Source organism: Pleuronectes platessa, chromosome 6 (assembly GCF_947347685.1).
Source record: "Pleuronectes platessa chromosome 6, fPlePla1.1, whole genome shotgun sequence".
Classification (NCBI taxonomy): domain Eukaryota; kingdom Metazoa; phylum Chordata; class Actinopteri; order Pleuronectiformes; family Pleuronectidae; genus Pleuronectes; species Pleuronectes platessa.
In genome coordinates, this window is record NC_070631.1 from 7,691,251 (window position 1) to 7,703,984 (window position 12,734).

Below are 12,734 nucleotides of genomic sequence, written 5' to 3' on the forward strand. Positions count from 1 at the left end.
TGAAAAAAGTGGTCAGATTAGAGTAACGCGTTACTAAGTAGCGCATTACCGGCATCACTGGTAATGAGTAAATGAGAACACGCTCTCTGAGCTTTGAAGGTGTTATGTCAGAGATGACATATAAGCGGAAGTTGACTCGAGCTACAGTGATGTTTAAAAACTGAAGGGTGACAAACAGGTAGAACTAGAAAGGAGGGATCAACTAATGTTGACTTTGAGGATATTGTTGGATCGGTCACGCTGGTGTTCAGTTGTTCGAAAGCAGAGTAAGACTGGGGTCAACAAGCTGTATGTTTTAATGGTCCTGGGCCAAAGTTCCTCAACTCTGCATTTTCATGACTTTTAAATGTTGACATGGGAAGTGATGTGGTTGTTATTTAAACTCAGAGTTTGGAGAGCTCTATTTTTGTAGGCATGCTTAGCATTCCTTTTTATGTCACGTTTAATTTTTAACTGCTCTGAAGGAGGTTTAGAAACCATAACCAGTGAGGAAAAGAAAGACAGAAAACCACATACACCAAATTCAACAGGTTTAACTTCTGCCTTATTTTTATTCAGTCCATAGCAAGATGTGGGATTGGGTAAGAGATGCACAACATTAATAACACTGCAAAATGGTTGTCTTGTAAGGTTGATGGTCCACATCTACCGCACACATCCACACGCCCACACCCTGACACACCAACACAAACACACATGTTGTAGACGGCATAAACAAGGAAATCCCTCACTCTCTACATGACAAACACTCAACTGTCAGACTACGTCTCACGTGGACGAGAGGAGTAACTTGGCTTCAGGTGCTGATACGTTCCGTAATGCAACACTTTGTAGGTACAGGTTTGAAAAACTATGAAATACTAATTTACAAGAACAAATACAGCATGCATTTACATCACAGCTCCTTTGATGATACTATAAACTGTCTGCACATGCACATGGCAAACGATTAATGGTAAGTAGAGGAAAAGGAACTTTTTGTTTGATTTTACTCATTTCTGCCTCATGTTGATCATCTGAAAACACAATGGGACGATGAATGGTCCCTGCACAGTTTGACCTCTTGGCTGTGTGGTACGGAGCTGTCAGCTTGAGGCATAAACCATCAACAAAGATGGATGACATGACAGATCCTCAACCATAAACCTGGACCTGGACCAAACTAAAAAGTAAAAGTAGACATCAAATACATTGATCTAATGACACCTCATCACTGCGGTGGTTTCATCCACCATTTGGCTCCAAAATACGCAAGATGGCAGAGATCATATCTGGGACATTTTGGCTTCATTTCTGGATAAGGTTAAGGAGGAAATGGAGATACGTCGTCTATCTTTACACGCAGTCTAGGGTTTGGAATCTAAATGCTATGGCACAAAGCCATTTTCCACTTGCAGACAAATAAAAAGATCGACCACAGTTCGATTGGACCGTGCCAGCATCTCTAAATGCAATCTAAACGTAATCTAAATGCAAATAATCACAATGAAAATTCCTCCTCCATGTTTCTTCCTGAAGTGTCTGTGAGATTTCAAGTCTCTGGAATCGCCGCTTTAATATCGTTTCCTACAAATGGTGATGGTGTGGTCTGATGGTCTGGCCAAGTCATCTAGTGTTCTGAAGATTATAAGATTTCAAATCGTTTTTTAAAATTGATTAAGAGTTGAAAATCCTCATGTGCGCAGCAGCCTTAATAATTCTTAAAGTGCTATTTTGTACATGTCTGCATTTGTTCAGTGAATACTATATGGCTTCCCTCGGCTTTAAGTTCTTTCAATTGCGATTTGCCCATAAAGTTCGAGCGCAGGCACCTTCGGGCTTCACACGGCCGCTCTGAGCCTGTTCCTCTGAAGTCGTGAAAAAAAAATGGAGAGGAGGAGGGGAGACAGCAAGAGGAGCCAAAATTCAACTGAAAATTATCTTGGCCAGAACATGTAAGTGCATGGGAGTGATCTGACTCATGTATATAAATTGCCAGATGGCACAAATCATTCTGATTTCCACAAACACAGAGTATTTAAGAGGTACTCGGGGAACATAGATGATTTTGAGTTGTACAGAAGACACATTGAATCAAAGCCAGGTCAACCATGCTTAGGTTCTCCCCAAAAGAAAGGAACGCAAATGTAGACACTCAGATTGAAGGATGTCAGACTCCTCTGCCCTCTCTCGCAAGGCCTCTTTCCTCCTCATCTTCCTCCTCTGTTTCTTCATCCCTGGTTTGGGGAGCAGAGGTCAGCAGCAGAGTGTCCGCGTGGACTTCCTCATCGTCAGACTGGATCACAGGCGTGTCCTCTCCGGCCCCACTGGTGTCACTGGAACCAGACGATGTGGACGACATGCGAGACTTGGTGCCGCGGTGGACTTCGTTTTGCCGTTTCAAAGGCGCACGCTCCCTGTAGACCACCTCTGCGTCTTCATCCTCCTCCTCTTCGTCGTCATCCTCACACTCTGTGAACAAAAGTAGAAGGTGTCAGCACTTGCCAGCGTTAGTCATCTCAGGAATAGTCAATCAGTGGTTCCCTGTTTTGCCGCAGGCTGTCAGGTGTTGATTTACAGTTTTGATAAACCACAGATATGATCTCTAAGGGTAATTTTCACATCAGCGCAATCAATAACAGTGGTAAACCCGAAGGATGTATTGCTCAATGAACTAAATACAAAAATACAAACCATCTCAATGCCTTTTATCCTCACCTGAATAAATAAGAAACCAGATATGATCTTTAAATGTTTTTCCATTAGTCAAAAGAAAAAAAGTGATCACCAGAAGGATAGGAATGCGACTTTGATTAATTTAACCCTGAAACTTTTAAACCTCATCTGTCTTATTATGTCTGGGCATTTCATGAATTTTAATTCAATTTGAATTCTATTAAAAGCTTAAACTCTGTTTAATAGACTTATGGCTGAAGTACGTTTTGAAGAAACCTGTGCACCTGGCAGTGGGGAAGCCAGCGCTCCATCCTCTGCTCCAGAGCCCGAGTTTAGAAACACATCTAGAGCCTCCTGGTCAGATACATCCATCAAGTCCATCTGCTCCAGGACATCCACATTCACTTCCATAGATGAGATACTGCCCATTGGAGCTGTGCACATGAGCAGAGCAGTGCACATGGCATTAACACAACACGTCACATATCTTGAATGGCACCTTTGTTTCTTGAAAAGTTGAACGATGGCAAAACAGTTGTCGATCAGCAAACAAAAATATGTCATGCCCACTTTACATTTAATCATTCATGCCACTGTGTTGAAATAAGAGGATTGTCGCTCACGTTTCCTGCTGTCGATCTGCAAGTGAGCAGAGGGCAAGTAGTTATCGACATCGTGCTGGTAGACCTCCTCAAAGAAACGCTGTCGCTCCCTCATCTTCAGCTGCACGGTGGAATCGTTATCCAACAACCGCTGAGAGTTGTCTGTCTCCGCTGATCAATAAAACAACATTAAAACATGAACGATTAATGCAGTTTACTGTGTCTTTATTAAATGTTTCCTCAAAAAAGGATCTGACTTATTCTGCCTGACACACAAGGACTTGTTTCTTAGTTTTCAGATTGAAATAGTCTTTGGTTAGGAAAACTTTAACCGAACATGAAATACATAATGACTGATTTGTGTCAGTGGCTCTTTGTTGTGATATAATTCCCTGAAATACCTTTAAGAGAAAAAAGAAATATTGATAAAAGTCTTAATTGAGATGTAGATGTTAGGGTTAAGTGCTAATTTTTGTTTCTTGAGCTGTTAACTAACCTCTGATGGGAACCAGTGGGTGAAACAGGGAACAATGGCCAGAAAGATTGGTTTATGGACCACAAGTTGGTGTATTCTCATTGTGCTGTTGCTATTTAAATTCATGAGAACAAATCCCGTCATATCCCACAATTATCTGATGAATAAGTACAGAAAGAGTTTGCGCCTAAAGATGAATATGTATCAGATTAAGGTGTTGCCAATATTTTGCCAAAACAATTGTTGTTCTCAGATACGGCTTTTAACCGTCTGTCAGTGTGTTGCCACCGGCTTGGAGTGTGGTTAGCATAAACATTTGACGCGTTCCTCACTGAATTACTTGGATGAGCATGCACTCCATTCTTGCTGTTTGCGTGCCACTTTGCAAACCTCAAACTGGTTACGTGTCGCATTGCTGGACTGTTTTTTTATTTTCTGGGCGTGAATAGACATTAAAATCAATAGAGCATCAGTTCCCAGGTCTGTGACCTCTGTCAGGTCGACCCGGTGGTTGTGTAACCTCCTCAGCTCACATTGTCTCTTCTCCCATTGGGCTGTGTGAGCTGACACTCTGACTCACGTCACCAGTGTTTTTATGTCCGTGCTTGTACATTCATGTCTCTGTGAAATGTGGTCGTATAAACTGTGTGTGTTTATCTGCACATAAATCTGTTTGCGAACATGTGACAACCCTCCATGACCAACATGTTTACGCCACGCTTGCAGATGGGTCCCGTGTTTCCCTTCATTGACATTCTGATCTATCGAGTGCTGCTTCTCTCCTGTATGAAAACACATCTGTGTCGCGCAGCCTCCCTGTACAGACAGTTTCCACCCCAGAGGACCAGCCAGTCATTCTGTCAGTCACTCCTTCACTGCACTGGATGCGTGTGTGTCCACTGTTGTGCACTAATGCCTGGACCTTTCTTTTGTCATTCAGCCGACTGTGGAGGCAGGAAACCTCTCGCTGCTGATGTTGGTGAAGTAACTGGGAATAGGTATAAAAAGCTCACAGTGTTGTTAAATGTGAACTATGAACTGCCGCTGATTACTAGAGAAGCTGGATGAATAGAAGAAGTGAACAGTTTGGGGTCATGAGGAGTTTCTGACGGATTGATTTGCTTCATCTAGTTTCTTGGAATTATAATAATATCAAATGAGACGTTCTCACACCTTCTGCACAAGCAGCTGATCTTGATTGTTTCATACTGCACTCGCTTCAATGTGCCGTCGAATTTTCAATACTAAAAAGATTTATATTACTGCAAAGGAGAAGAGCTGATCTGACAGGTCCTTGTCAGATCAGATCTTACAACACTGGAGAGTTACTGTAACTGTGTCACTGCACTGGTCTGAGGCAAATGAAAGAGACACCCTGGGTTCCAATGAAGCTTTGCATCATCATCATCATCATCATCATCATCATCAAAACAAGTATTCTCTGCCCAACAAGTATTCTCTGCTTCCCGTTTGTCACCCACATGTTTGTCTATATTCTCCTGAAATAGTAAAAACAGTGGATGGAATGCATGGACCCCAGATCTACTCATGAGAGCGACGGCCTCTACCTGCCACCTCGATGTCCCCGGCTCGTGTCCATGATCATTTAACAGCAGCGGAAAGACTGAGACACACAAACCAGCTAAAATAGGCAATGACGAGGCTTCTGATGATGATGATGAAACTGCACAGCTTACGTAAACCTCAGCTTTGCCTACTGGCTGAATAAGTTCCCTCTCTCTCGCTCTCTCGCTCTCTCTCTCTCTCTCTCTCTCTCTCTCTCTCTCTCTCTCTCGTTCTCTCCCCTTCTCTCGTCATCTAAAAATCATATTTTACTGCTTAACCTGACCGAGCCAGTGGACAAACCCGACCAACACACACACACGATCTGCCCCTGCGTGGGAGAAACACATGTATGTGAAAGGCTGACTCATCCAAATGAACCCTGCTGGGGAAGACAAGTTGGAGGTCTCCATGCAAACCGGCTACAGATATTATTTTACCGCCACGCTCTGTGAGACCCGGAGGTGTTGACAACCTCCACACGGGAATCCTTTGCTGTTGACAGACGATATTACACTTCTTACTCATACTTCAATTACAGTCTCTCAGAGGCAGTCGATAAAGGCCAAACATATTTTTGGAAAATTAGCAGCATTATAAACACAGACTGTTTATAAAAGATAGATGACGTGACCTTCAATGAGGTCATATATATATATCTTTCATTTTAGGTTGTTCTTATGAAACCGATGTATCTTCAAGTGTTTGTTTTTCCAGTAAGTTGTAATAAGTTATCTATGCAATTAAAAAAAAGGTTCCGGATATTTTAGCTTCTCTTCTGGATTGAGGGAGCAAGTGGAGACATTTTGTCCACCTTTATATTAAGACTTTGATAATAAAACATACGGAAACTCAGTGGAGCACATAGGGCTGAACAATGCTACAGATGATTATTAGGTTCTAATAGTAAAAATGTAAAAGACAAAAAGGAAGTGGTCTGATAACCTTTTTGTATTTTTTATCCCAGGATCCACATCTTATTCTCATCCGCGCCAAAATGCACTGGGTTCTTAGTTGCCATGCTCAGGCCGCATCCGTCCACCAATCACTTTAATTTAATCGATAATCCTGTTAACTATTAAACCAATAGGCCAAGCGTATACATAACCTCCTTGGTAATAACAATATGAATGAACGCTGGCAGCAAAACTGTGACAGTCGTGTTCGAGACAAGTTAGTGGAAGGGTCAGTGATTAAAATGTGATGGTGTTAAAAGGTGCAACTCATTTACTTCTTAGGTCAACGCGTCCCCCTCATTTATTCTATGAAACACAGGTCAAGTGGAAGAGATTTTCTGTAGATGGGTCAATGAACAGAAAACAGCTGTGACTGCTGCTTTGTCCCTGGGATGTGATGGCCTCCGGATATAAAGAGACATAGCTCATGTAAGGAGGGAAAAGGAGCAGGAGAGGACCAGCTTTCATATCTTTGATTTACTGTCGCGGCACCAACACACATCACGGCACAGTTACTGATGGAACTGAAAAAAACAATATGATCTGAATCGAAAAGCTTGGATTCAAAATTCAGGACAACTACTGAACAAAAAACTGGTTCTGGCAGTGTCTCACATCTCAAACCCACTTTTCTACTGGCTACCCTGGGACACAGGAGCAGTGTTATTACCCTCACCTCTGTATAACACGATCCAGGAATCAGAAATTGAGTTTCACTTCAGGGCCCACTTTTTTTTTATGAACCTTTTGAAAGTGCACACAGCCCAAGAAAGCGAATCTTTTGACGGGTAAGGGCTTTTGCACTGAACCTGTTTTTACTCCTCAAATTAAATTAATATCTGATGTTGTACGATGGAATTAGTGTAGGTTCTCACCCTAAAGGTGATGTAATGTCTCAGCTTCAATCTGTGGGAATATTCCCCTGTCAAACCTGTCCTTTAACACAACCTTTACGCCTTCAAAATAATGTCTGACAAGCCCTTTCACTGCTGCCAGTCAGGGTAAGAATACTCCCATCAAAGCAATGCATTATTTGCATATTACAAACTCCTGAGGACACTTCAACATGTAGCCTCACACAATGTCTTTAAAAGGTGGAGCTATATCCAGAGTTTGGCAGACGTGGATTTGCATATAGTGGCTCAGCTTTAATTGGACAAATACTATAAAGGAACAGGATGTAACAAGCTATCAGTGTCATTTTAGGGAAGGTTAATATGATCATGCTTTTGGCCCAGAAGAGACCGACACTTAAAGAACCCTTCTCAGGTTAGATAGTAATTATGGGAATATTACATCTCCAAACAGAGCAACAACTTTTTTAAACCCTAACCCTAGCCCTTTTTTTTTTTTGCCACAATAATCCAATGAAATACTGAGACACTCCATCAAATAACACATATAATGCTCGTATTAGGGTTCATCATTTTAATTTGAGCTACTACTTGAAAGGTTAAAATGCTCTAATCACTTTCCTGAGTCTGTCCATTGCTGCAGCTGCTTTTTTTCAGCCTCTTTCTGAAATGCTTGGTTTTTAGCTCCTGTCTCTTTTGGGCTCCCCTCCTGGTTTGGCCCAGTCTCCTCTGATGGATCGTCTAGCCCACTCTGTTGTGATTAGCTAACCGCGTTCAGCGCAGGAAGTAAATATTGGTCTGCTACTCCCGGCTTTGTTAGGGTGCACGCTGGACCAGCCTTTAGCCGTGTATGTTGCAAGATGTAGGGATTTGTGATGTCACATGACTTCAAGAATCGCTGGAAGTATCGGCCGGATGACTGAGTAGGAGCAGTGTTTTCTGTAAGTAGAGTATACTGCAAGACTTTGTTGACCTTTTACACACATTGAAACCTGCTATACAACAAGAGAAGGAGAGGAAACCTGAAACAGCATCACACGTCTCCTTTAATGTAGCCTATAGATTCTAGCTTAGCTTAGTATAGAAGAGGGGTTACTTCAGTTTGCATGAAGACATAAAGACAAATGTTAAAGGCCGATGACTCAGTTTAGCTTTACAGTGTTTTTTAGAGCAAACCTGCTGAAACTCCATAACACATAATGCAAGTCTGAACAGTATACAGTAATAATAGGGAGTTAAACACACACACACACACACACACACACACACACACACACTAAACCACAATTACCTGGGGCTTACTGTTACATAATGCAGCTACAACCCCTCAACTGTAACATGGGACTCCCACCTCATTGTAGAGCATGACTTTGCAGCTTACAGCCTTGATTGTAATGTGTGTGCATGCATGCATGTGGCAGTGTGGATAGTGTACTGAGGTGAAGATGGATGCATGCATGTTGTTGTGTGTTGTACTGACTATGGATGCATGCATGTTGTAGTATACATTGTGTATTACATGCATATGCACTTCTTCAAGTAAATGAGTAAAGAAAGGTGTTTGTCAGAGAAAAGGAGGATGTGGTGTTATGCAATCTGAGCTTGCTGTGCCTTACTCCTGTTAAATCAAATGAAGTGTCAGTGATTTGAGGCTAAGCTTAACTGAATGAGGCTTTTCCTCAGCTTAGCCTTGCACGGAAAAAATACGAGGTTCAGTGACTCTATGCATATTTGGTTTGTAAGCTGTTTGTCAGGGCGAATGCAGATGTTGGAGAAATAATTTAAGCGGGTTCAATATCACATGAAATCGTATCGTGTCTTTTATGCAAAAAGAATCTAACACAAGAATTAGACACGGGGTGGGGGTGGGTGCTCTGAGGCCAGAGGTGACAGTTGAGCTGAAGCACATGATTCTTTCATCCTTCTGGCTCTTATTCCAGGGTCTGATCCTTTAACCACGTCCACTACTCTGCTCCTGATAAAACACAGTGCTGGTCTTTGTTTTCAACTACAAGTGTGAAAAATGACACGTCCGTTCCTCGTGTTGTGTAATTTTGCCCCAGTATGAATTTCTGGCTACTGTACCAGCACCTTCTCTAAGATGAAAACATTAACCTCTAAATCAATACGTATGTCGTAAAAAGCTTTAATGGTGCAGTCATATATCAAGAGTCCTGGGAACGGCACTGGAACCAGGGAACAAATGTTCCTTTTGAACCAAGGAGTCACATGGTTTGGGCCGTCCATCCCCTTGTGGCTAGTGGAAAGAAGTCCCATGACCAAAAGGAGAGGCGGTGGTCTAGTGGCAGAAACTTGGACTATGGGCAGAGAAGGTCTCTGGTTCGTCTCTGGTTCGACTCCACGGAGAGACAACAAAAGACGAACCTGGATTGATCTGTCCAAAAATCCAAGAGTCTCCCTACCCTGTCTAGTGCCCCTGAGCAAGGCACCTTACTCCCCCAACATCTGCTCCCCGAGCGCCTGTACGCGGCTGCTCACTGCTCTGTGTGTACTGCACAAGATGGGTCAAAAGCAGAGATTAAATTTCCCTACCTGCATGAGTGTGCCTTTGCATGACTGTGCATGTGTTTGGGATGAATAAATAAATGCATCTTAATCCTTCTGTTTTTTTTTAGAGAACAGAGATTCTTGGTGTTTACGTGTTTGAGATGGAGCCAGAAGGGCCGTTTGCGCTCTGTGACCACTCACATGTGACAGCTCATCTATCTCAAAACTCCCCTTTCAGCCCGGTCGTCCCCCGCTGGGACTCAAAGATGGTGTCACCCAGCTCCCCGGTCGTAAACAGCCAAATCACTCTCAGGTATTGCAGCTATTATTTACAGAGCCGATCACTTTTCCTCTTGCCGGGCTAGACAGAGCAGTCCATGGAGCATAAATCATTTATGGGTGAGATCACTGCACCACAACCCCCCCCGAAGTGCCTTCCCACTCCCGTCACACACAGTAGAAAATAAACCCAGACAATTCACTTGTGAAACCACGTCCGGCCTCTTGCCACAGCACCCACCCCCACCATCATCGTCCTCATCCTCATCATCGTCGTCATACTGCTGGAAGCTCAGCCTTATAATCCTTGAACAATAAATACTTACATGAAATTATTCAAAATTCAATGTGGTTACTTATCCACTCCTCTCTATCCTGAAAGACTGTATCTGTTCCATCAGTTCCCCCGTCATCATCCTCAGGTTCCTACACGATCCCAATGCTGCGCTCATGCCTTGAACCTTGTCCGACCAACCACTCTCTAAGTGTCTGATCAGATTGTGTATTCCCAGGATATTCCCATTCCCATTCCCGAAGCCATTAAGGCACTTCACTCGTGGCTAAATGCGAGGATGACCTCCAGCCGGGCCCAATGCTCCCCATTAGGGTCAATCAAAACAGGGCTTTGAGTAGTTTGCACAGGGCTCATCTGTAGTGCAGCGCCTCTGCTCTCTGTACATTAACACTCACACGCACCCACGGAGAGACTTATTCATTAAAGCCGCAGCTCTCCTGGGGTCATTTGTTCAGTTTAGACAGCAAGTCAGCGTTTCTCTGTCAAGCAGGTAGCAGTTAGCGTTGCTAAGTACAGACCTTCTTCAGATATTTTAGTCGGACTCGAGGAAGCAGCAGTTGTCCCTTCGCTGTAATTACACCTCATCTGGCTCAACGGCGTCGGATCTCCATTAAGCACGTCGGGCTAATTATGGCTAAAACGAGAAAGGCGTGAATGGTTGCTGTTATCACTTTGGACAGTTGGACCTTTGCATGAGCTGCTAATGAGGGTTCAGGGCTGGAACAGGATGCAACGTGATTAAATTAATGTGTTATTTTAGGTTGTAGTTTAGTAATATTTTAATTATACCTTCAGGGCAGATTTCTGAGAACTTACAAAAATCTTAAAAGGAAGTGACAAAGCATAAACCGACCATTGCGTATTAAGATTAAGATACATTTATATGTCCCAAACACATGCACAGACATGCACAGGCACACTCATGCAGGTAGGGAAATTTAACCTCTGCTTTTAACCCATCTGGTGCAGGACACACAGAGCAGTGAGCACGGGGAGCAGATATTGGGTTAGGGTTAGTAAGGTGAGTAAGGTGCCTTGCTCAGGAGCACTAGACAGGGTAGGGAGAATCCTCTTGGATTTTTGGACAGATCCATCCAGGTTCGTCTTTTTGTTGTTTCTCCGTGGAGTCGAACCAGAGACCTTTTCTGCCCATAGTCCAAGTTTCTGCCACTAGTCCACCGCCTCTCTATTAACGGTTATTAGATGAACTAGCCCGTTACTGTTTTCTTGCTCTGAATAATGAATAATGAGCTGATATGGAGCTCAACCAGTAGAATGTATCTGCTCTGCACAATTCAATATGCTTCCCCATCCCATGCAATCTGACATTTTCCTTTGAACCCCAAAGAGACCAGTTCATGTGATGAATGACTGAGAGATACAACAGAGTGTTTCCCGCTCCAGGTCATAAAGTTGCAGCACTGCAGGTCTACTCGGCGCCACTTTCTCCTGGGCTACATTTCTGGTCAGTGTTGGTTACTTACATGCCAGTCGCTTGTTGTGGTTGGTCGACCCGGTGGACGACATGATCCAGTGGATGTGGGGATTGGTTGAAGAGCGCGTGTTTACCCCTGGAGTGTGTGTGGAAGTCTCTAGTCCCTCCCTGTCGAGGCTCCAGGACAGGATGCTGGTGTGTGTCTGTGGTGGTCGGTCATCTAGTCATTGCCTCTGTTGACTTTGGGACCTGGTCTAAAGATGGTAGATTCACATGGTCCTTTATCCGCCCCCCCCTGATTCTCTCCTCCTCAGTGTCCTCTGCTCTGCTCTGTCTTTTTTTTTGCTGACGTCCTCTCCCTCTTTCTGATTGCCTCTGCTGTTCTTTCTAGGGTTTTCCCTCTCACTGCTTCACACTCTCATCTCGGCGGCTGCCTCTGTGATCACACACACACTCACACACAGACACACACTCTGTCTTGCGCTCTCTATCAGACAGGCTCACTCTAGGGTTGTAGGGAGCTGTGCAGCTTAGGGACGGGGGGAGAGCCTCATAGTGGGCTACTGCACTCTGGCCTGTACCATCTTGTGACAACGAGGGGGTCAGCAGGATCAGGAAGCATAGAGGCTTTTTACATAATATTGAGGAGAGTACCAGGATTAAACTCCACCCATCTCAACCCTATTCACGTCATCAGTTTATTTATCTGATCACTTTGTTTAAAAAAGGTTTAAAGTGATTTACTGTGAACGAAGAAGTGATGCTTTAAATTAAGATGCATTTACAAAACTGACGCTTATCACCTACTATATATTACAAAAAACATGTAATGGATCCTATAGTTAATTTTTACATAGACTTATTTCATGTTTGCTTTTTTGCACTTTTCCTTTAATTTGTATTCTATTTTAACATTATGACATTTCAATAGGGGTTTCTGGTTTAGCAATTCCCATAGTATGGGAACTCAACAGAGAAAGAAAGGAAGAACAAAAAGGTCAAAATCATTGCAACAGAGGAGCACATTCTTCTGATCCCTAGAGGCTGTAAGGCACAGTGAAGCTTTGGGCTGAACGCTAACAGCGGCACGCTAATGCTCAACAATCTTAAAG

The 12,734-nt window shown here is 43.3% G+C and overlaps 1 protein-coding gene across 2 annotated transcripts; it reads right to left on the reverse strand.

Moving 5' to 3' along the window:
• Positions 1-522: 522 nt before the first annotated feature.
• LOC128441785 (dysbindin) lies at positions 523-12,215 on the reverse strand. Of its 2 annotated transcripts, none has more exons than XM_053423872.1 (4): positions 11,672-12,215; positions 3,279-3,428; positions 2,940-3,089; positions 523-2,451 (listed from the first exon to the last, which is right to left on the reverse strand). In XM_053423872.1, the coding sequence occupies exons 1-4, from the start codon at positions 11,712-11,714 to the stop codon at positions 2,150-2,152; spliced, it is 645 nt and encodes a 214-aa protein (XP_053279847.1). In that variant the 5' UTR covers positions 11,715-12,215; the 3' UTR covers positions 523-2,149. The 2 variants fall into 2 exon arrangements, with proteins under 2 accessions (XP_053279847.1, XP_053279848.1); XM_053423873.1 differs by lacking the exon at positions 11,672-12,215 and adding an exon at positions 5,301-5,439.
• Positions 12,216-12,734: the final 519 nt, after the last annotated feature.

Excerpts from the sequence above, each read along its gene's own strand:
- LOC128441785 (XM_053423872.1), bottom strand. The coding sequence starts at position 11,714 with ATGTCGTCCACCGGGTCGACCAACCACAACAAGCGACTGGCAT. Across the intron at positions 3,429-11,671 it reads CCACAACAAGCGACTGGCAT|CGGAGACAGACAACTCTCAG; the intron begins GTAAGTAACCAA and ends TTTATTGATCAG. Across the intron at positions 3,090-3,278 it reads GCAGATCGACAGCAGGAAAC|CTCCAATGGGCAGTATCTCA; the intron begins GTGAGCGACAAT and ends TCATGTGCACAG.